Source organism: Ovis canadensis, chromosome 10, assembly GCF_042477335.2.
Source record: "Ovis canadensis isolate MfBH-ARS-UI-01 breed Bighorn chromosome 10, ARS-UI_OviCan_v2, whole genome shotgun sequence".
Classification (NCBI taxonomy): Eukaryota; Metazoa; Chordata; class Mammalia; order Artiodactyla; family Bovidae; genus Ovis; species Ovis canadensis.
In genome coordinates this window covers 99,930,404-99,953,440 of record NC_091254.1, presented here as the reverse complement: position 1 = coordinate 99,953,440, position 23,037 = coordinate 99,930,404, and the positions used below count along the sequence as shown (strand labels likewise).

At 57.7% G+C, this 23,037-nt stretch overlaps 1 protein-coding gene across 1 annotated transcript in view; it reads right to left on the bottom strand.

Annotated features, from left to right (window-relative positions):
* Nucleotides 1–3,986: 3,986 nt before the first annotated feature.
* The window catches only part of CUL4A (cullin 4A), a 25,371-nt gene continuing 6,320 nt past the window's right edge, over nucleotides 3,987–23,037 (bottom strand). Inside the window, exons 3-19 of the mRNA XM_069602056.1 lie at nucleotides 20,562–20,665; nucleotides 19,775–19,844; nucleotides 18,796–18,869; nucleotides 17,708–17,870; nucleotides 17,394–17,483; nucleotides 16,356–16,438; nucleotides 14,721–14,788; nucleotides 14,202–14,320; nucleotides 12,563–12,755; nucleotides 11,291–11,395; nucleotides 10,980–11,090; nucleotides 10,820–10,905; nucleotides 10,161–10,268; nucleotides 8,844–8,957; nucleotides 8,169–8,447; nucleotides 6,165–6,317; nucleotides 3,987–5,428 (exon numbers count right to left, since the gene is read on the bottom strand). Of these exons, the coding sequence (XP_069458157.1) occupies nucleotides 5,333–5,428; nucleotides 6,165–6,317; nucleotides 8,169–8,447; nucleotides 8,844–8,957; nucleotides 10,161–10,268; nucleotides 10,820–10,905; nucleotides 10,980–11,090; nucleotides 11,291–11,395; nucleotides 12,563–12,755; nucleotides 14,202–14,320; nucleotides 14,721–14,788; nucleotides 16,356–16,438; nucleotides 17,394–17,483; nucleotides 17,708–17,870; nucleotides 18,796–18,869; nucleotides 19,775–19,844; nucleotides 20,562–20,665 (2,016 nt within the window). The 3' untranslated portion in view covers nucleotides 3,987–5,332. The remainder of the gene's footprint in view (nucleotides 5,429–6,164; nucleotides 6,318–8,168; nucleotides 8,448–8,843; nucleotides 8,958–10,160; nucleotides 10,269–10,819; nucleotides 10,906–10,979; nucleotides 11,091–11,290; nucleotides 11,396–12,562; nucleotides 12,756–14,201; nucleotides 14,321–14,720; nucleotides 14,789–16,355; nucleotides 16,439–17,393; nucleotides 17,484–17,707; nucleotides 17,871–18,795; nucleotides 18,870–19,774; nucleotides 19,845–20,561; nucleotides 20,666–23,037) is intronic.

Genomic DNA, 23,037 nt, shown 5'->3' with positions numbered 1-23,037 from the left:
ACGTACACACCCACGAGCACACACACACACACTCCCAGACTCATGCAAACACACGTACACACCCACGAGCACACACACACACACTCCCAGACTCAAGCAAATACACGTACACACCAAGCACACACACACACACCCAGACTCATGGAAACACACGTACACGCCGAGCACACACACACACGCAGACTCATGGAAACACATGGACACACCCACGAGCACACACACACACACACCCTCAGACTCAAGCAAACACATGTACATGCCGAGCACACACACACACACCCAGACTCATGGAAACACACGGACACGCCGAGCACACACACACACACCCAGACTCAAGCAAACACAGGTACACACCCACGAGTACACACACACACCCAGACTCATGGAAACACATGTACACGCCTAGCGCGCACACACACACACCCAGACTCATGCAAACACACGTACATGCCGAGCACACACCCCCCCCCAGACTCATGCAAACACAGGTACACACGGAGCACACACACACACCCAGACTCATGCAAACACATGTGCACGCCGAGTGCGCACACACTCCCAGACTCATGCAAACACACGTGCACGCCAAGCACACACACACACACACCCAGACTCATGGAAACACAGGTACACGCCGAGCACACACACACATACTCCCAGACTCGTGCAAACACACGTACACGCCTAGCACACACACACACACACACCCAGACTCATGCAAACACACATACACGCCAAGCACACACACACACACACACACACACCCAGACTCATGCAAACACATACACATGCCCACGAGTACACACACACACCCAGACATGCACACTCACATACACACAGACACACAAACACGCCCCAGTCACAGGCCCTGCAGCAACCAGGAGGCGTGGGGGCACCCTGTGCTGGGAGCCAGCGGGCCACCCACCCGATTCCAGAGCGGGCTGCTGAAGCCTCAGCACACGGCGGCCGTGGGAGAGCAAAGGATGGCTTTCATGTAAAGGTTTTGAAAAATAACAGACAGCAAGTAACTGACTCCAGGCAGCTCATGAAGCAGGAGCTGTTTATCATCTCTCTCTTCACAGAAAAAGTTACAACCTGCCCTGTACTCGGTGAAAGAGGAGAGGACTCCAGACGCATGAATTAGTGCCCTCAGAACTTCAAGAAAGCATCATAGACATTAAAAAAAAAGAAAGGAAACAAAACAACAGTCTCTATTAAAACTGTGAGCAGCAGGACAGAGCTGAGTCACTGGAGAAGCCCCTGATGCTGGGAAAGATTGAAGGCGGGAAGAAAAGGGGGTGGCAGAGGCTGAGATGGTTGGATGGCATCACTGACTCGCTGGACATGAGTTTGAGTGGGCCGTGGGAGACGGGAGGACAGAGGAGCCTGGCGTGCGGCAGTCAGCGGGTTTGCAGAGAGACAGGACTTAGCGACTCAACAGCAGCAGCCGGAAAGCAGGAAGTGACGCCCTGACCCAGAGGCCACGTGGGGCAGGCCGACCAGAGCGAGCGGGAGCTCACGGAGCGGAGGCGGCGGGCGGGCGGGCCTGGGGTTTTCCATTCAGGATCTCCTGACCTGTGTGCCGCTCAGATTCCTCTTACAGAAAGTGAGAGCAGGAAGGCAGAGGGGAAGGTGCCCTGCAGGCCGTGAGTCAGGAGTCTTCACTGAGTCCCATCGGCACAAAGGAAAACAAGCCCCACTGCAGTCTTGTGAAACAGAGAAACTTGGGACAGGATTTCAAAAGTTCTGTGGGAAAAAGCCCAGGTTACACAACGCAGCCAACCTCCGAGCTGGAGGCCAGCAGGTTGGGGAGCCAGGCCTTCGAGTGCTGAGGGTCAGGGCTTCAGCGGGAGCCTCACGCGCAGCCCGCTCTCAGGCACAAGTGCAGCAGGCCAGCAACCAAAGGAGCCGTCCTCTCGTGCCGTCCAGCGGATAAAGCCCTGTAAGGCCCACCTCAGTATAACAAGCCAGGAAGACAAGGGGGAGGCAGGCTGGGGCTCCGGGAAGGGGACCCCAGCCAAGGAGGGGGGGTCGCGTGGAGGGAGTTCTGAGGAAAAGGTCTTCAAGAAAGAGCTAGGTTTGTGTAGATCGCTTAATAAGAAACTTGCTGATCACAGGGATAAGACAAAGTTTTGTGGTTTTTTTGTTGTTGTTAATAGCATTAAAAATTGCTGTATTTTTACTTTAAAACATCCAGGGAAGACAAAAGGCTAGACAACAGTCGGACTATAAAGCAAATTAACATGTGACAAGAACTTTGCGTGTCTGCCGGTGTCTGGGAGGAGAGAGCCCGCTCACCTCTGTGCCCAGCCTCAGCTGTCCCGAGTCAGAACAGCACTTCACTCCTGGGCTCCAGGGGGGTTAGCAGGTCACAGAGGCCGTCTGCGTGTTTGCAGCTTTCAGACCAGACATGCAAAGTCTGTTACACATACACACGGTCTGACAAGAGCTGTCAGAAACTGGAAGGGAGGGATCATGGGGAACAGCGTGAGCCTTCATTTCTTCATTTTCAGAGCAGACGTTCTTGAGAAACAGAAAGTCCATGAGCCAAGACGGAGGTTTGTATGACTCACGATAAAGATTCCTGTGGAGCAAGCAGGGATCACACAGCTGGCTGGGCTGGGGGCCCTGGGCTCCCTGGGGTGGGCCGGCCGGCGCCTCCCAGTGCAGGCTGTGGCCGGTAGGCTCATGCTGTTTTTCTCAACACTTTGTGATTAATTTTATTTACGGATGTTGTTTTGACAAAACATGCAGGAGGTGTGACAGGATGAGCAGTCAGCAGGCTCCCTTGGCTTTGCAAGTCCACTGTGGGTGCAGCTGCTGCCACACACGCCTGACTGCACGCGCACACACACACGCGTGCTGGGGTGCTCTGCCCACCTCACGGCCCCCCGTCTCAGTGGCTGTGGCACCCGCTCCGTCCCGTCTGGACCCTGTCCAGGGGACACGGCACCACACTCCTCTGTGTCCTGTCAAAGGACATTCAGGACTTTTTTCTGAACGTGCTGTTCCAGCATCAGAACTCCCTCCCAAGTGTCAGGGCGTCGCACAGACGTGGATTTTGGTGGGTCGGAGACACGGGCATCTGGGAACACTGAGCTGGTTGGTTTCCCAGAGGGACCATCACCCTGGGGCTGCGGGCCAAGCACCGGGGTCCAGGGGCAGCACCGTCACCCGGTGGTCCTCCTCCCGACCCGTCCGGCCCGGCCTCCAGCTCTGACCCCATTTCAGCTCCCGCTCCAGACCAGCCCCTGCGTGCCCTGCGCCCTCCAGGAGCGCCCACCTCCCAGCCCCTCCTGGTTCACCATCACACCAGGCTGGCTTGTAGTTCTGTGCACACGGAAATATTCAGCACGGCCTTATTTTTACTCTCAGATTTGCCAGGTTTTACTCAAAAGCTTTTCCCCGTGTAGATTTTTAAGAATGCCATTTACCTTTGTTTTTTAAAAGAGGAATCTTATAAGTCATTAGGCTTTTTTCCACTCCAAATAAGACGCACCTCGGATTTTCTTATTCCCTATCCAGTTTCTCTCCTGCTGTAACTTGGGAATCACTGTGTCTTTTTAAAGGGGCTGTCTTTTGTAAAAAGCATTATTTGGCTGCCTGGGGTCCCCGTTTCGGCATGTGAGCTCTGCTGCGGCATGCACGCTCTGGTTCTGAGCAGGGACTGAACCGGCCCCCTGCTTTGGGAGTCTCAGCCTCTGGCCCCCACTGGGACGTCCCACCATGTCTGTTTTAGAGGGGACACCTTCCTTCGAGTCCAGGGGGTTTTCTGCCTGCCTTGCCCTTCTCAGTCGTTTCCTCCCATGTGCGTCACCTCACTGGCCTTTAAGTACAGTAAGACAGGACCAGGCGCGGGGTGCCGCGTGGGTGAGACTGAGCTCAGGCGGAGGTGCCGGACACCACGTGACTGTCCTGGAGGGGCTTCAGGGGCTGAGGGGCGGGGAGCAACATGTCGGGTGCATACCACAGCTTTATTAATGTGATTTTAAGGCCAACTGAAACTACTTTTATTCAGAGTAAGTCTACATTAAATTACAGTATCAACAATTGAGAGACATCAAACTTAAAAGTCTAAGAAGCAGAAGCTACTGGTCTCTGACGGACCATGTGTGATGACCTCACAACTGAAAATTTACAAAGAGGGAAAGAGGACACGAAAGAGTGAGGGTTTTCACCTAGAAACCCATGAGATGTCACATTTTAAACACGCATGTTTCAAAAAGGGAGAATCTTTTAATAATTTAGCACAAAAATCAAATTATATAAACTTGGTATATTCCAGAAAATATTGCTTTCAACACTTACACCATGATCAAAATTCCTTTGGTAGCTTTTAATCAAAACGAAACATGCTATTATGTAAAATATAAAGTACTTTTAAATGTTCTCACAAAAGTATCTTTGTTGTGGTTCCCACACGAACCAGCGTCCGCGGCGTGGCTCCCCTAGGCACGCGCGTGACGGCAGGGCCCACGGGGCCACCTCTGCGCCGCGTCGGTCTCCTCAAGGCGCTGACGCGGTCACACGGAAGACAGCCGCCGCCCAAGGCCGCAAACACAGAACCAGATTGGACTGTCGCCATCGTACAAACACGCGGTTAGAAAAAAGAAAACAGCAGTCGCCCCCAGGCCGAGGACAGGGGCTGCCAGGAGCAGCCTTAGGGCGGCACACACACAGCGCTCCCGCTAAACCTCCGAGGGAAAGCTCGCAAGCAGCGCAGCAGAAACGGGAACGGAGACAGGGACGGGCTCGCGGCGCCACACACGCCAGAGCGACCTCCTCTCCACGAAGCGGAGGCCTCGCGAGGAGCCTCGTCCAGAAACCAGGCCTCAGAGGCTAAAACTTGGTGCCCAGGAACAAACAGAAGCTACTATGCGGGCTGCGGAGTTCACCAGCTGTGACACCTCAGGCTCTCCCTCCGGTCACCCGTCAGGGGCTCCTGCTCTGCGCCTAAGAGCTTGTGTCGGGAGCGCGCAGTGGCCCTGCAGCGACGGAAAGCAGCGCGGAGGGTCTCACGCCTGCACACACGCGCACACAGGACATCGGCTTCTGGCACAAGCACGCTGCTTACAAAGAAGACTGCCTGCCCGCCCGCCCCACCTCAGCCCCTCTGCGGAGCCCTGGGGAGCCTCAGGCGCCTCAAGGAGCACGAGGAAGCACTGGGGGGAAGACACAGCCACCTGCGAGCCCCGGAGCCCAGAGAGCGGCCCAAGGACCGCCCTCTCCGAGCATCCCCGAGCGGCCGCGCGGCTTGGGCCCCGGGGCCTGGGAGCAGCAGAGCGGGCTCTCCCTGAAGGGGCGTCCTGTGTGGCACGGGCACGGGCGGGCCTCAGGCCACGTAGTGGTACTGGTTTGGGCTGTCCTTGTCCCTCTCCATGTAGTCCCTGTCTATGAGAGACTCGATCCGCTTCTTCAGATCTCCAGGCTGGAAAAGAAGAACAGAGGCCCCAACCACAGGGCGTCCAGCTCATCACCTTGAGCGAGTGGGTAAGGGTACATGTCTACACACATCTGGGCAGGACCAGAAGCTCATGACAGGATGACTCAGACAAAGCTCCCTGCTCCAAAGACAACGCCAACACCGTGCGCGAGCCAGTGTCTCCCGAGTAGGCAGTTGTGGGGCCCCTCAGCCTGCAGAGCATCCTGTGAGGAGACTGCACCCCACACTGCGCTCTCATCACTGGGGGACACCACACTCACCCTGGTGCACGCTGTCCCCCTGCGAGAAGGGGAGGCCCAGCCCTCAGGGTGCAGTGCTCTGCCCCGACAGCTGCAGGCCTCGCCCTGCAGCCTCTGCAGAACGTCCGGGTCTCCTGGGCAGGGGGCCCCAGCCCCTCCCACTCGCCCTGGGCCTGCGGAACCTGGGGGAACACACGCCCCGCCGGCCCGTCCAGCGCCCATTCACCTGAGCCTGACACCACAGTCACAGAGAACCTCCCGGACGCCCGCCGGGAGCCCTCAGACACTGGCACTGGGGACACTCCCGAGGCAGAGCGCCTGGGCCGGGGCCTCGGCGGGCAGAGGGGAGGGCGCTGCTCTCTCTCCGCACGCAGAGGGAGGTCCCTGCGGCTAGTGGCCAGCGGCAGTGCAGGACAGACGGCCGACTCCAGAGGGCCAAGGGTGTGCAACCGCAGCGACTGGACAAGCTGACGCCCGCCTACCTTGACTGGGAACTTGAGCTGGTTGTACAGCTCGGAGACGAGCAGGTTGTGGCCTAGCGTCTTCCTCATCTTCATGACCCTGACGATGGCAGCGTCGATCTGGTACTGCCGGTCCTGGAACACGCGCTCCGTGGTGCTGACCTGCTCCTCCACCTGCGGGAGAGGGCCCGCCGCCGGTCAGCGCCGGCGCCGCCTCTGTGGGGGCTGCTGAGCTCCGGGCGGAAGGCAGGCCAGACTGCAGGGGCCCCTGTTCTGTTCTGCGGCTTTGTCCAGTGAAACCACTGAACTTCAGCAACAACATCAGTGAATTTACAGGAATCGTGACACCAATTAAAATGCTTTGGGTGCTGGCTTTGAAACAGAACTTAAAAACAGGAACGAGACACTGCCCGGGAACACGTGACCCGGATTTCTAACAAAAGTGACAGCTTAGTGGGTTGTGAGAGAGCCCACTCACATTTTAAAACAGGGAGGGTGGCTGGAGTGCTTTCTTGATGCTAAGATAACTTCTAGCTGCTCAGAGAAATGTTTCAGGGGAAAGCTGGAACATACAGACTACTGGAGCAGCAGCAGAAAATGCTCTTTAAACTGTGGGTCAGAGGAAGGTCTTCCTTAAGCTGACCCTCAGGTCAGAAACTGCAGAGGAACAGAACCTACTCACGTGGGAAGGACCCTCTTGGAGCGACAGAGCCGCCCGCCACCAGGCCCCGCGACGTGACAGGGCACTCCCTACGAGTCAGGGGTGGGATGTTGCAACGTGCCAGGGACTCGAGACCGAGCAGCTACTTAAAAGGACGAGAAAGCGCCAGCAGTGACCCACGGAAGAGCAGGGGCAGGACCGGGGAAGCGCTGAGTCTGGCGCGCGCTCATGTCAGCAAAGCTCATGTCCTCTGACCCGGCGAGTCCAGAGTGAGGAGCTGAGACTCGAGACAGCCAAGCCAGGAGCCGAGAGCGTGAGTGCAGCTGGGCAGGGCACCGCAGCCGAAGAGGCCAGGCCTGAGGCACCGCCAGGCTCTGTGCAGGGGCTCCACGCTCTTGGGTTCAAGTCACACAACGTGCTACTCTGCACATGTAAAATCCAAGTCCTGACCTGGGAAGGGGCCTAGCTTAAAAACTGTGTGTGTAAACGCCACAGGGCACGATCCCAAGAAGAAAAGTTTACACGTGTGCAGCGGAGGAAAAAGCTGCCAACTCCAGGAGAGCCCAGCTGTGGAGCACGGAGGTGACAGGCAGGCCGCCGAGGAAGGATGGCCCGAGCACCCACCACCCCCTCGGCCTTCCGCGTAGCTCAGTCGTGAGGAAGCTGGAGCAAGGCTGAGGGCACCCCGTGACAGGCGTCTCAAGTCACCCACAGAATCTCCACACCAGCCCAAACAGCGCCCAAAAATAAGACACGAAGAACGCTTCGCTCCATGTGCTCTGAACGTCCTCCTCACTGGGCAGCACGGAGCACCCGGGGGGCAGCACCCCTGGCCGCCTGCAGCTGTGGGAGCAGCTGTGAGGCCCGTGCAGTCAGAGCTGGCACTCCCTCTGGACGGAGCGGCTTCCTGACGAGGCCACAGTGCCCGTCTGCTGGACTACAGCCCTGAGGGGCAAGGGCGCCTGCGGCAGGGTGCTTGAGGACAGTGGCCTGGAGCCGTCCTGGACCCGTGGCCCTAGGGAGCCTGATCAAAGGCACAGACACTCAGCCTGAACATGGAGCCCAGCAGCGAGGCTGAGACAATGGCGGGGGGTGGGCACAGCTGTTAGGACAGGTCACCAGGTTTGGAATGAGGTGCTCCCTACGTGGACAGAAGGTGGGCTACAAAGACCTCAATAGGACATGTTTGTGTACACAGGAAGTTAACTGTTAGACGCGTGCCCTTCTGAATTTCACTCTCGAGTATAAAAGTAGTAACAGCTCCGCTAAAGCATCTCACAGACACGAATGTGTAATGAGCGTCGAGAAGTTCCTATAGACCTACGGTCCCGTGAGCGGGGAAAGCGGAGGAAGCGGATACATACTGTTTCCTTCATCTGAATCTGGTTGATCTTGATGCGAAAGAGCTTGTGCTTGAACTCTGCATTGAACAGGAACTTGTCTCCGTCCTCCACTTCCTTCCCTTTGGGGCTCTTGAGGAGGACGCGTGCTTTGCCGCAGGCCAGGGACTGCAGCGTCCTCCGCAGCTCACTGTCCTCGATGCCCGTGGCCAGCCTGATGTCCTCGAAGCTGAAGCCGTCCCCTTCGTTGAACATGAGCAGCACCAGCGTCTGGAACAGGGACACCTGGAACTCCTTCTTCCCCTGAAAGAGCAGGAGCCACACAAGTGGGTCTGCCAGCCCGCGGACACTGGGCGAGCCTGTGTGCGGGTGTGCCGAGACGGTGCTGACTAGTCAGCAGAGGGGAGGTGGAGACGGTACTGACTAGTCAGCAGGAGAGGAGACGCCCTGAGGGGCCTGTGTGCGGGTGTGCTGAGACACTCCTAACTAGACATCAGGTGAGAATACATCATTAATTTTATTGATTAAAACATTAGCCCTTCGACCACTGCATTTTACTGACTTCGAAAAGCCCGTGTTGAGTTATATTGAATAATCCCTTCCTTTCTTTCTTAGCTACCAAAGTCTAACGGCAACTTAAAAACATTCTTTTCATAAACGTGCTTCAAAAACAAGCAAAGCGGCAGGCGCAGGACTTGCCTCCTTGAACTCGGCCTTCAGCACCGCGTGGCCCAGCGTCGTCTGCCACTGCAGCTTCCGGCCGCTGTGCTTGCCCAGATAGAACGTCTTGAACACCTCCTGCAGCTTGATCATCTGTCAGCGGAGGAGGGCGAGCGTGACTGTGCTGCGCACGCTCACTCTGACACTGCCAGCGGCTCAGCGTCGGAGTTCCTAAGCCACTGCTGGGCCGAATGCGGCCTGCTCCGTGTCCTGACGGCGGCCCACCTGCGCGCAGCCCCGTGCTGCCACCATTCCAACAGCTCCTGCCAGGGGCGGTGGGGCCTGCCCCCGCTCCCGAGCCCCGCAGGCTTCCTCGGCCCCCTGCAGCCTCTGAGCCCAGGAGCGCCGGTGGTCCGCCTGGTCAGAGCCCGTGCTCTTGCCCGGCTACGTAAGCTGGGACGACCCTCGCTGCACTCCTCCTCTCCCAGGGGAGGCCCTGGGACTCTGGCCTGTCCCTGCCATCCCTCCACGCCCGGCCAGTCCTGCAGCGCCGGCACGCGTGTGCACGCACGCCCCAGGGGGAGGGGGGAGACGAGTGTCAACCAGCAGGCACAGACGGGGCGTGGAGGTTTTCCAGGAAAGAGTGTCAGCTTGCAGGGTCACACCCGCCCTGGGAGCGTGAGCGCGCCAGGCGGAGTGTGGGGAGGGGTGCAGAGCCGTCCCATCGCGTGGGGAGATGTGGGAAGGGGCGCTGAGTCTGGGACAGCCGTGACAGACCCGGGGTGGGGGGGATTGGAGACACAGGCTGGAGGCTGAGAGGGACGGAGCTGGGGCTTCCAGGGAACATGTGCGTTCGGGGTACAGGCAAGAGGAAAAGGAGGAGAGGACGCGACAGAGACTGCCTGGGGCCAGAAACGGGGGACTCCAGGAGACTCTGCCCTGCGAACAGGAAGGGTGGGTCCGGGCAGCAGCACGTCTGCCCGGGCGCCAGGCCCTGGGCCTAGCTGTCGCCCCGGAGGCCCTGGGCCCACGCCGGCAGGCACACCCCATCCCCCTCACAGGGCCCGTCTCAGCCACACAACGCCGTCCCTGCCCTCTCAGGCCCTGGCTCTGGTATGTCGGGTGGGAGCATCAGCCAGCCAAGGAAGCTCGAGGCTCCCACACAGGAGCTTTTTAAACCAGCGCCTCCGTGACAGGCAGCCGGCAGAGACAGACCAGGAGCGCCCGCTGTGAACGCTGCTCCGAGAAGACGCGGATGGTCAGGGCTCAGCGAGCGTGGCTGCCATGCTCCCCGCGGTGCGTGGGGCCTGGAGCAGGAGCGCGTGGCAGCAGGGTCTGGCTCCCGAGCGCGCTCACCTCTGGAGTCAGGTGCACCTCCACGGGCGTGTACGTCGGCCAGTAGCCCATGGTCAGGATGTTCACGGTCAGGTCTATGGAGCCCGGGTCACTCTGGTTCTGCATGTACTGCACAGACAGGAAGCCGGGACAGACGGCCACTTTAGAGCAGCGCCCAGAACTGACCTCCAGAAACCGATGACCCCATTTCCCAGCTACAGCTCACCTTGCGTTTCATTTGTTCGAGCCCCTGGAACATAGCCCACTGAGGCCACACACCCTGGTCAAACGCCACTGGGAACGTCTTTCTTTACTTTTGTCCCAGATATGGGTCATTAAACTCATTTAAGCCAGAGTTTCAAGTGCACTTTTAGGAATTATTTTTCTTTTCTTTTTTTCCAACTGCGTCACACAACTGGCAGAACCCTAGTTCCCAGACTGAGGACTGAATCTAGGCCCTCGGTAGTGGAAACCTGGGGTCCTAACCACTGCACCAACAGGGAATCCCGGGGGGTTATGTTTCTTTTTCATTTTGAAGTGTTCTGAGTACGTGGAGCATCAACAGCGTGATTTTTAAAGACGAGGATTTTACACAGATCACATACTTACGTGCAAAATCATTTCACAGAATCTGAAATAGCGTGTTTTTAAAAGAGCTGTTTCACTTGAACACAACTTGCCTGCTTGAAATGAACCATGATGTCCTTGGAGAGCTCCATGTCCTTGAACATGCCCTCCAGCTTGCTGGTGAATGCGGCCCCGCACTCTGCACAAAGCGGACGGCGGGTGAGCATCAGGGAGGCCCTGAGTGGGGCGCTCACCCCCACCCCCGGCGCTTACCGTGCTTCAGCTTCGACAGCATGGATTTCTCAGCGTCGACGGAGGCACTTTTTCCAACCAGGAGTCTTTTTGCTAGATCTTTTTTGTAAAAAGCTTCAAACACGTCTTTACCTATTTATAAGCAAGAACCATGTGAGACATTTAACAGTTGCCGTCAAAATGTTCACCTCAGCGTCTGACTCGGCCCAAGAGGCGACCACGCGCGTGTGCCAGCCAGCTCTTCCCGCTGAATCCCCACAAACCCCCTTGCTGCGCGCACAGCGGCTGCCACCGCGGTCCCATGCCGCGGACGCGCCGGGGGCCCAGCTCACCGTGGATGAACCGGAACAGGATCATGACTTTGTCCAGCATCCTCTCCAGCTCCTCGTCTGTCGCCTCCTTGTTCCCTGCTCTGAGCTTTGAGTCTACGTGCTTTGCTGTAGGAGAGGATATCATTTGAAAAATAAGCATTCACTCCACAATACGATACATATTCTAAATACAAAAAGGAAGGTCTTTAATTTCTCCAAGAAAAAACACTTGGAACCTTCCCAAACTGACATGTTATTTTGTAACAAAAAGGCAAACACCTGATGTTCTAAGATCTGTGCTTTCCAGGCTCCGAGAACACACCCCGCGGTCCCACACTGGAGCTTCCTGGCACACGACCGCTCCAGAAGCCGGAGCAGCCCACCAGCAGGATTTGCGGAGACGTGCGGGCAAGGCTTCCTTACGCGGAAGCACTCCCCTCAGGGCCGACCCCTCAGGGACAGAGTGGGTCCGCCTGCCCTCCTGCTTTCGAGTCGCACAGGCTGCCTCGACCTGCCCAAAGGAAGGGAGAACCCGAGCTCCCCAGAGTCCGAATGTGTCTTTAGAGAAACCACAGTCTATAAAGTGGCACAAAGGCCAAATCAAACAGGTGCATTTGAACGTCTCCTTCCGCTGGCTCATCTTAGCCCCTCCCCTCATTGCTCTTGATTCTGAGCGTCACAAATGTACACACTTGTAACCTCCACTTTCCCACCAGGCGCCTTCACCAGCCCACACCGGAGCTCAGCCCTATGCCACGGCCTCACACCTCCCTGCCCACTGCCTCTGGACAATTCCAAAAAAACTGCCTCACTGATGAGACTCCATGAATCCTGGTATATTTTGATGTTATCAGGAAATAAGTATACAAAGGGATCATTTGAAAGAGTGCCAATCAATCGCACCACATTTAACACTGACTGGGGGATACAAGGTCGAGCCTGAACAGCCATCTCCTGTCAGGCGCTGTCGAGAGGCCAACAGTCACCCTCCTAACATTCCTACACGACAAACCCAGGCCAGCTTCTGGGCAGGAAGAGCTCTGGGGCCGGGGCCGTGCAGGCGAGGAGAAATCTGCTGGTCTCATCCTGCTCCTGAGACGTCAGGCTCCATCTTGTCACAAAACCATCACCACACGCTCCCAATGGAAACACCACGTGCTCACATATGGATTCAGCACACAGAAGCGCACGCTGGTGTCTGTGGCTTCCGGAAAGGCGGCCCTCTCAGGCCCGCCCACCCTCCCCGTGCGGCGCGTGCTCCAGGGGAAGCCTGTGCGTGAGCCTGCTCCCTACCGATCAGCTCCGCGGGCTTGTTGGGCCGCTTGTTGATGAATGTCTCGAAGGACTCTTTCATCAGGTTGATGAACTTCTCGCTCCGCTGGAAGCACACGTCGATCACGTGGTCCACTCGGTCCTTGAAGTCCAGCAGGTCCTGAACCATGTCTTTGTCTTTCTCTGGATTGATGACGATCGTTGTCCCAAAAGTCTGCAAAACACACCAGCTCAGCCACAGGGCTCCAACGCCGCAGTTCCTCTCCCGCTACCAAGCGACCGTGATGGCTGAACAGCTTAATCACTCCCAGTACTAGGTGCTGAGTCCCTCCAGAAGCTTCACAGATTTAGTCCACGTTCTAAAAACTGAGTGGGCACGCAACTAACCTGTAGGGTTACAATTCTGCTTCTGGAAGAACTTTTACTTATAAATCCCTCAAACAGAAATTAATCCTCTTAACCTTCTACACCTATTTGGACTTCCTAACAATAGTTCTTTCTCTTTCACGTTCAACTGTGGTTTAGACTCTGGTTTTTAGCCTGCATTTTTATTTAAGAAATGCTATTTAAACATGACTAGAAGTCTGTATGACAATACCAGTTGGCTATCTGACTACACACGACACACGAGGAGCTCCACGTCAGAGGTGCACATCGGGGCAGACCACTGGCGGGAAGGCTCAGGTGAAGCGGCCGAGAGGCTTCAGGAGAGGGGCCTGGCGCGGCCTGCAGGGGTGGGGGGCAGCGTCACGGCTCATCCTCAGTGGACACCCGGGACAAGCTCACAATCCAACGTCTCCTGTCCAGGCTGGACGCTGGAAAGCTGCCCTCCTGTGTCAGGACCTGGGCCCGTTCTTTCAGAACCCCGGGCGGCAGAACCCTCGACCCCCACAGCCTTTCCTGGCATAAAGCCCAGTGCTGACCAGGCCTGAGTCGCGCATGCCTCTCGGCTCAATGCGGCGGCACAAGACCCTGGGGGTGCGTGTGCGTGTACGAGCCTTCCACGCGCAGGCCTGACTGTTCCCGTCATCTTTCTCACTGAGCTGAATCTTCCTCCTGATGGTTACAGGCCCGCGTGCAGCAAGAAGAGTGACCGTGTGCCTCATGCGCCCAGCCTGGTCCCCGGCGCTGACACACGGGCCCCAGCCGAGCAGCAGCACAACCAGGACCCCGGCCCTGACGCAGCTCACGCCTGCTCGTCCAGACGGACCACACGCTCACCTACACCTCGCCGGGGGTGCAGCACCCAAGCCCAGCGCCACAGAGACCACTCCTGTTGCCTTTTTGTAACCGAAACACAAATAAATCCTGGGTTTCCGGGAAACAAAGCCGCATACACCCTACCCAGACACACCAAACTGTGTAAGTTCCCACCGAGCCAAGCATGAAATCATGTTTCAACAGTAGATTCCCAAAGGCAACTTTTTGAAAATCATAGCTATAGAACTCCGCTAGTCTCCGCTAGTACTTATGCAGACAACAAACGGCCAAACAGCAGCTTTTAAAGCATTCACACCTGGATGCTATTTATCCCCAAGACTGTGTGCTCACCGGACCCAGAAGGCGATAGGCAGGTCTAGCCCGGCCCGCCTGAGCCTGCAGGAGGGGAGGCAGCTCTGGGGCCCCGCGCGCCGCGTCCCGCGCGCCGCGCCCCACGCACCTTGATGTACTCGCTCCAGTGCCGTAGCAGCGCCTGCTGGCCGCCCCGCACGCGGCTGAACAGCTGGTACATCTGCGTGAGGTCCGGCACGCGGTTCTCGTCCAGCAGGTGGTCCAGCCCTGAGATCACACGGCAGTGCTAGCTCGGGCGGCAGGTGGACGGGGGTGGCCAGGTCTGCTCACTCCCCGGGACCCCCGCGCAGGCAGGAGGCAGCCCTCGGGGCCAGTCGGCTGGCCGCCACGCGTCCACGCTGGTGGTCAGCCCAGGCCTGAGCACAGCAAGGCTGTCTGCCCGCCAGGGGCTGGTGTCTTTCAGCCCTGACAGGACTCCTGTGACTTTAGCCCGAACCTTCCATGCTCCCTGCCCACCCCCTCAACACAACTGGTAACCCAGCCCCCCCCCAGGCTGAGGGCCACCACCTGCGACGATCATGGTGACTGAGGCTGTCACGGCTGCTCCAGCCCTCTCACTGAATGCAGGACAGGCGGTCAGAGCAGGCACGAGAGGCGGGAAGCCTACCTTTCTGCAGAATTGCTGTTAGATGCTCTCCCAAGAGCTGCTTCTCCACACAGGCGATCAGCGGTTTCCTGGGGGGGGGGCGGGGCACAAGGAGCCCATCAACCAGGAGGGACGGGCCCACCCAGCGCTCACCCGGCCTCGGGCCACCGAGTCCAGCGAGAAGGGCGGCAGCGGACGGGGCCCTCGCGCTCCAACCCACTGAGCTCCAGTCCCCGGGCCTCCAGGACCGCTGCCCCCAGTCCCGCCCCACTGGGTCCCACAGACCCCCCCCGCCACCCCAGCTGCCCCTCTGCTCTTCCACCTGCGTCCTCCCAGGATCACACATCAAAGCCCGACTCCTCACAGAGGCTGGGAGTGTCACACGCAGCACAGAGCCAGACGCCCTGGAGACGGGCGTGTGGGGCTGCCCCTGCACGAGGGGACACGGCGCCCTTCCGGGGCCCAGGCCCCTGCTCGCTGAGCCCTGTCCTCGGAGACCAGAGCCCTGCTGCACTCCTAGGAGTCGCTAAGCTCGGGCCCACTCGAGGGACTGCTCCCTGCACCACCTCACGTGGCCCGCACGGCAGCCCCACACGGACAGAGGCCGGCAGCCACCTGGGCTCCAGGCGCCAAGAGCTGGGGAGGGGGCGTGCAGCCCGGGACTCATTTACTGGCCTCCTGCACCTGCTTTCTCTGAAAGTCACCTTTCGCCCTGTGGCCTCTGAGTCATCTGACACTGCAGAAGCCACCTCAGCGCCCCTCAAAACCCTAGCCCAGGGAGCGCCCCCTCTCCACAAGCCCTCTGCTTAGCCTGCAGTCACTTCTCGGAGACGGGGTGCGGTGGGGCTCGCATGCCGCACCCGCACGAGGGCTGAAGGAGCAGCCGCCGGGCCTAGCACCAGGGGCTGCTGGCTGGGGCGTCCCACCACACAGTCCTCTGCCTCGCTGCACCCCAGCCCCCGCGGTCCCACGGCGCCTCCAGCTCCTCGTCTGGGGCAGCCTGCCTCTGCTCCAGCCCTGTGTCCTGTCGGGCTGCCACACTGTTCCTGCCTGTCACCTCTACCCCCCTCCCCCCTCCAGGCCACCACAACCCGCAGTTGAGCACTTTTCCTCTTAGAAACATCTCTTTTCCATCTCCCACGTTGCTGCTCTGACCTTCCTCACTTGAATAAACGTTACATGCCTGACACAGACACTCAAAAAACTTTCCCTTGAACTTCTCCCTAGATACTCATCGATTCAGAGAAAAAAATCAGATGAAATGAGAAAATAATGGGGCTTGCATTAGTAGCAAAATAGTTCCGGCGACATCGGTACCTCAGACGTCCAGCCAAAGTTCACAGCAAAACTGCCTACGTTCAGTGACGCCCCATCAACGTTTCATAAATGACAGATTCCTAACATAAATTAAAAATGGCAAAAAGACACCAAGTATCTGTTCAAATCACTCCTTTGGACAGGATCTCAAGACAGGCCACTCGGTCAGTGCGACTCACGACTGCTGAACAGTCACGAGTGATAAGCAAACTGCTCGAGGACCAAAGCCACGTCCAGGGCCAGAGAGCAGCGAGTGAGTCTGTGAGACGCCGTGCGTCGGGGAGTGGAGGGGACATCGTCCCCCGGAGGCCCCCAGACGGAGCCCGGAGCGGCACTCACTGTGTGCTGTGATCTAGGTATGTGATCACGCGGTCCGCCTCCTCCTCCAAGCGCTTACTCACGTGGTCAAGGTACTCTGGAACCTTCCAGAAAGAACATTGAAACACTTCAGCAACAAAACACATTCTTCACGTGACCCAAGAAGTTCAAACGCTGCTTTAGTGGAAGAAAAAGCAGAACTGCACGCAAGCCAAACCGGAGCACCGGCTGACGGAGCGGGGAAGGGGCGCGGCGCCCCGTCCACACAGTGCGGCCAGCGGGCACCCGTCACACGCTTCCCCCAGGGGCCCCAGGAGGCTGCAGGAGATCGCAAACCACACTCCGAGTTTCCGGGGGTGAAGGGCGCCCGTGCTGCCCCCTGCCTGCACAGCCGGGGCCCGAGGCCCTGGCCCGGGGTGGTGCCCAGGCTGCCCTCCAATGCTGGCCCCAGGGCTTCCTTCTGGGCTGGGCTCTAAGGCTGGAGAAACCAGCTAGAGAGGTTTTGGGGTTTGATTACCGTCACCTGGCATTCCCCCATGGCTTTTAGGGTCTTTTTTTTCAGTGTCTCACACAGGTGAAAATGTTTAGCATATCGGGTCTATCTTTCATATTTAAGCGTTATCTTTAGAGAACTCCCTGGCAGCCCAGTGGTTAGGACCTCACGCTCCCATGGCAGGGGGCACGGTTCAAACCCTGGTCTGGGAACTAAGATCCCACAAACGGCTCAGCACAGGCACCCCTCCCCCCAACACACACACACACACACACACACAAAATTATCTTTTATCATATTGTTTCAGCTTGAGCTCCTTTATGTAAACCAGAAACTGCTTTTCTGGTTTTTTTAATGGGGGGAAAAGTTTCTAAAATAGGGGGAAATTAAACTCTCAAGATACTAAGAAAGAATCTCATTACTGAGAACTGAAACTAGATTGTAGCTTTCAGAAGATTTTGAGGAGAATGTCTGCCTGTGTGAAAAGACAGATGCTTAGAAATCACACTTGGATACACTTCTATGAAAACCAAGTAAGGCACTTCAGAAACCTCTCGGCGACTCACCTCTCTTTCTTGCATTAACCTTTGGCCTTCTGCAGCATATAAACAATTCGTTTCTTCCAAAAATTTCAGTTCAAATGAGTCTTTATATACCTAAAAAATGAGCAGAGTTACTGGCCAATTACAGCAAAGAAGCCGCTCATCCTGAAGGCTGACCCCTCGGCGAGGGCGGCCGGCTGCACTGCCACGCCCCTGCTTGGGGGCAGCTCCCTTCTCGCCCCGAGTGCAGAGGGACAACACTCCCTCATTTTTAGCCAACGCCTGAACGGTGTGGTCTCCAGCGAGGTCTGACCCTGTCCTCGGGCGGTCGGGCCCACCTGGAGGTCAGACAGCATGCCCAGCAGGCTCCGCAGCAGGCTCCGGTCCACCGCCTCGCCGCTCCGCTCCCGCTCAATCAGCAGCAGGATGCCGTCGATGGTTTTCGTCTGGACCGTTTTGTCGCTGATGATGTGGTTTCTGAACAGCTCTAGCCCCATGTCCCTGCACAGCAGAAAAACGAGACGCGTCGGGTTCACCCGTCACAGATTTTGGGTGAAGCTCCAGACACACCTGCTTGCTAACTTGCTAGTGCACAAGTCGACCTTTTTCTAATTTTCCTCCTGACAGTCTGGCACGCCTTGTGCCTCTTCCCTCATCCAGGCAGCCTGTTTCCTGCGTGAGTCAGTGGGTCCCCCCACCCTGCCGGGGGCCCCAGGGCCTCCTGTCCTCGGTGTCCCCCGCCCCCAACCGAGCCCGTGCTCCAGCCGCTGCATCTGTCTGCGCCACAGGACCGCAGAATGAGGATGCAAACCAGAGCCCGCCACCCATCCTTAGCCCGTTGCCTGAGGATTCAGGAAGAAGTTCACCCGTGGCTGCAGGCACCCTCTTCTGGAAGCTGAGCTCTCAGCTCGGGCTCCAGCAGCTCCCACTCAGCCAGCAGGACACACCCTCATCCCCTCCGCCCTCCACCGCCCACAAGCCGCGTGTCCCGGGCACAGCACCCGAATTAGGAGTGACTGTCCATGTGGATGGAGGCCAGGAGGGCTGCGGGTGAGCCGGGGCAGGCTCCTACACAGGCTGAGTTGCTCGGGCTGCGGCCAGGAGGCAGCAAGCAGGGACCCAGGTGACAGGGGCGCCGGGTCCCGGCTCACACGGCCCCCCAAAGGCCCCGCATGCAGAGCAGGGGGAAGCTGGGCCCTGGCGCTCGGCACCCTCAGAGCAGAGTGAGGGATGGAGACTCTGAGCCTGCCAGGCCCGTCCCGGGACCCCATCTCCCGCAGGAGACCACATGGGACTGCCAGCCACCACCTCGGCGGCCACCCCTCAGAGATGGATGCCCCGGGCTGAGGTCCACCGAGGGGCCCGGTGGGTGCGCAGGACAGACAGACGGTCGGGCACGCACAGCAGCCGCAGCGCAGACACTCACCAGATGGAGGGCAGCGTGGAGTTCTGCAGCACGTACGTGCGGTCCAGGAACAGGAAGATGCTCCGGATCATGATCTGGGGGCAGAGGGCCGGGTCAGCCCACCCCAGGCCCCCGAGCGTCTCACATCTCACGCGGCTGCCTCCCCTGAGCGGCCGCGTCTCACATCTCACACGGCTGCCTCCGCTGAGCGGCCGCGTCTCACATCTCACATGACTGCCTCACCAAAACCCTCAGGACCGACGCCCCGAGTCTACTTGCTCCCCTTGGTGTTGGCTTTTCCTCCTTCATTCAGAAAATCTGACGAAGGACTTCGCAGCACTCGGCCTCTGAGACACGCGTGACCTCAGTTCCTTCCCCACTGACGGGCTCAATGTCCTTAGCCTGGGCTTGAGCACGCCTTCCTGGCACGTGGGCACGCGGCCCTCAACTGCTCTGCAGGCTCGGGGGTGGGGGGGCCCAGGACTCTCCTCTCAGGGAGCTCCCCAGACTGTCCAGGAGCTTTGCTCACACAAGCACAGAACCCTCCTGATGGACACTCGCCTGTTTCTATCGCTCACGTGGTGCTGGGCCTGGAAGAGACTCTCTCGCTGTTGCCACTTACCTCCGTTAGGAAACAAGAGCACTCGCCCCATCGGAAGAGCTACTGACCTGCCTCTGCTCCCCCTCTCCTAACTCTCAGCCAGGCCACCCTGAAAACTCACACACATAAAGCCAAATTAGAATCAACACGGCCACTAACTCTAAGCCTGGCTGTCCATAGGTACCAGGAAGCCCTGGGATTCGGGCTTGATTCTCAGGCACAAACTGAGATCAAGGAAAACTCCAGAGGCTCACCAGGAGTCAGAGGCCCGGGGCTACCTGTGTGTGTGGTCTGAAGGCCCTGAACAGGACAGACCCCCAGCCCTCCTCGTGCACCGAGGCCGGCACAGGGAGGAGGTGCCTGGGCCGCCAGCGTCGCAGAGGCCGTCGGCAAGCTCACCATCTGTCTGCAGTGATCCTGCCAGCATGTGTTAATCTTCTTGAGAAACAACACGCTGTCTAGTGAGTCTGTGGAGGCCTGCTAAGGAAAGCTTCAGAAACACAGGCTGATTTACTGCAGTTTTTACCCCTTAATTTCAGCTCTCTTCACCAGACTACCGCATGCTATTTAGTACTCAGAGTACTGAAACTCCAGAAGCTCAGAAGCCACAAGCGTGGTTTCTGAGTCCCCACAGGCCCCTACGAACTGTGATGCACCTGCCTCACCCCTTCACGCCCGCCCTGTACCCTTCCCTCCCCTGCCGGGGTCAGGCCCCGGAAGGAGGAAGCCGGCCTGCTGCCAACAGCAAAGGCCCAGGGTGGTTTCAGGCAGCGAGGTCCTGAGCTGGAAGCCACTGAGCCCCCGCCTGCACACTGCGAGTGGACAGGCAAGGCTTGCTTCACGTGGCCAAGTTTGTGGCAACCGGTTACAAACCACAGAAAACCAACAAGAGTTTTAAGAACAAGAGTAAACAATAGCAGAACTCAAACTTTAAGATATTTTTCAGAACATTTCCTAAATACTTCAAACTGGTCTTAACAAACGGACACTCTCACTTTAATCAGATCAGCAAAGAAGTTTAAAGGTAAAAAAATTCCACTTCAAAAAAATCTGTTTTGTTGGTTGTATGATGTAAATGCAAGGTTTTGTTTCCATAAATAAAAGAGAATTTTAAAAGTTTTTGTTTTAATGTTAGGGATAATATTTAGGTAACGAATAGGAATCGCCTAAATAAAAGAAAGGATATTCTCTGAACTGAAGGATCTGTGCTTGGACGTGGCCTTCGCAGGCCTGGCGCAGCTGCTGGTAGAGTGTTGGGGACACTTTGTGGGAACAGAGGTTTTCAACAGCCTGAAGACAAAAGGGAAAGCGAGTTATTCGCTGTGAACGACAAGCTTGTTCTTCAAAAAAGTGCATCCGTGCAAAACAGCTACAACCGCAGCAGAAAGGCGCGCCTTCGCCACGCGCACGGCTGCACCGCCAGCGACTCCGCCACCGCTGCTGGAGCTCCGGAGGCCAGCAGGGAGGCCCACGACAGCGGCGGCCCAGAGCACGGGAGCGACGGCGCCCCGATGCCCGGCCGAGGGCGGGGCCCCGCAGGCCGGGCTTCTCCAGACGCCCCCAGGCTCCCTGCTCAGCAGCCCCTGATCCTGGCTGGGCCCCACTCACTGGAGGACCAAAACGGGCCTGAGCCCACGGGCCCTGGTCTGCGGTGGGGCTGCAGGGAGGAGTGAGCCAGCCCCGAGGATCACAAGGTGAGACCAGGCCCGGGAACACCCACTCCAGACCCTGAGACCATCCCACGACGGGAGGGCACAGCAGACCCAGGTCCTTTCAGGCTCACGAGTGGGAGCTCAAGGACCAAGGTGCCAAGTGTGGGGTGACTCTCAAACTTGTCTTAAATTAATGAAGAAACAAGCGTTTGTGGAGGAAACAATTTTCATAAAATGTTATCGATCCACATCAAAGAAACAATACGTGTATATCCTTACCAGTTCTAATAAAATTTTCTTTCAAATCTCATGTACAAATCAGCATCTGATCCAATCCAAGTATGAAATACTATGAAGAGAAATGCAGTGTTTCTACTGCCTATTTCTCAACAGTTTAAAAAAGTAGGTGGGATACACAGAATGGACACATTTAGAATCTTTACTCAAATATAAGGGCGACTGATATTTTCATAGCGATAAAGAAAACAATTATGTAAAGAAATAAGTAATATACAAAACACACGGATACTTATAAGGTTCAAAACAGAACACGGAATAATGACAGTAATTAAGAAAACAAGAATACCTCTCCCTTACATTCTGTGTATTAATGTGAACAAGGGGTTCCCATCCACGTTTTCTGTCTACACCCCTTCACTTCCTTTCTCAAACTTAGTGGTTTTATAATTCAGTCCAAGATATACTGTCCTTTTCCCTCTTAAAAAAAAGGGGGTATAATGTCCTAACACAGACTTTTGTTCCAGTAGTTAGTCATTACACATATAATTATTACAAATTAAGTTTTTACTATAACACATGAAGAAAACATATTTCCTTTGGTAAAAATCAAGATAAGCTCAGTGGTGTGTGTCCTTCAAGGAAGAACATCTTATCAGAAGCATTTTCTGAATGCTCCAATTCCTGAGGCAGGTGTCCGTGTCCTCAAAGCAACCTTTTCCGGGCTATGAGCTTTTTGGTGAATTCTGTAACCTGCCCCCCCTCCTAGGTGCCCTGTTTGGCATGTGCTTACTATTTACACAAAGTCCACTGAGACTGTTTTTAACTTGGAATCTGGAGCGCGCGCTCAGAGCCCAAGCCGAGCCCCGGGGCGCCGTCGCCTCTGCTGAGTCACTGCTGGCGTCTTCGTGTTACAGGCGCCCGGTCACCTGCTCTCCCCCGCGGGGGGGGGGGGGGGGGCAGCGGGGCAGGGACGCTGCGGGCCCTTCTCCCCAGAACTAGCTCGGGAGGTTTGGCCACACTTGGAGATCCAGAAATCCCTCTCTGGGGGCACGAAGCCCCGCGTGGGGCCGTGTGGGCAGCACAGGGGTCTAGGGGACGCGGCGCCCAGAGAGGGCGAGCAGGACCCGGGTCCCACGGGCACCAGACCGACGGGGTCTTCCTCGGCCAGCTGGGCGGCCCGCCAATCTCCCAGCCCCGCCTCCCTCCCTGCAGCGCCACACCCGCTCCGCACACGCTTATCTGTGTCAGGACAGGCAGCCTCCCGACAAAACACTGAGCACCTCCCACGTCCAGGAGCAAACCAGCCAGAGGGGCGAAGGTGAAAAGCAAACTCCGCCCTCCCGGCCCGGGGGAGGCCGCGCCCCCAAGCCCTCCAGGGACAGAGCGGCCGCGGGAGACCACGGCCCGGGTGGCGTGGGGGAGGCCACACCCCCGACCCCTCCAGGGACCGACGGAGCGGCCCGGGGGAGGCCGTGCCCCCCAGCACTCCACAGACAGACCGGCCAGGGCCCTGCCCTCGGCCTCGGCCTCGGCCTCGGCGGCAGGCTGCCTCCTCCAGGTGCCAGGCGCGCCTGAATTCGACAAGCCCACCGCACGGGAGGAGCCCCCACCAGGATGCTTTCTCCCCAGGTTCCCGCCCATGAGAAACCAGGGAAGTGCAGCGCAAAAATGGGCCTGAGTAGGGGGCGAAGGGCAGGGGGGCCAGGAGACCCAAGGGGACAGGACGCCCACCGTCCCAGCCCCAGGCCCGGGCCGGGGTGTGATTCCCTC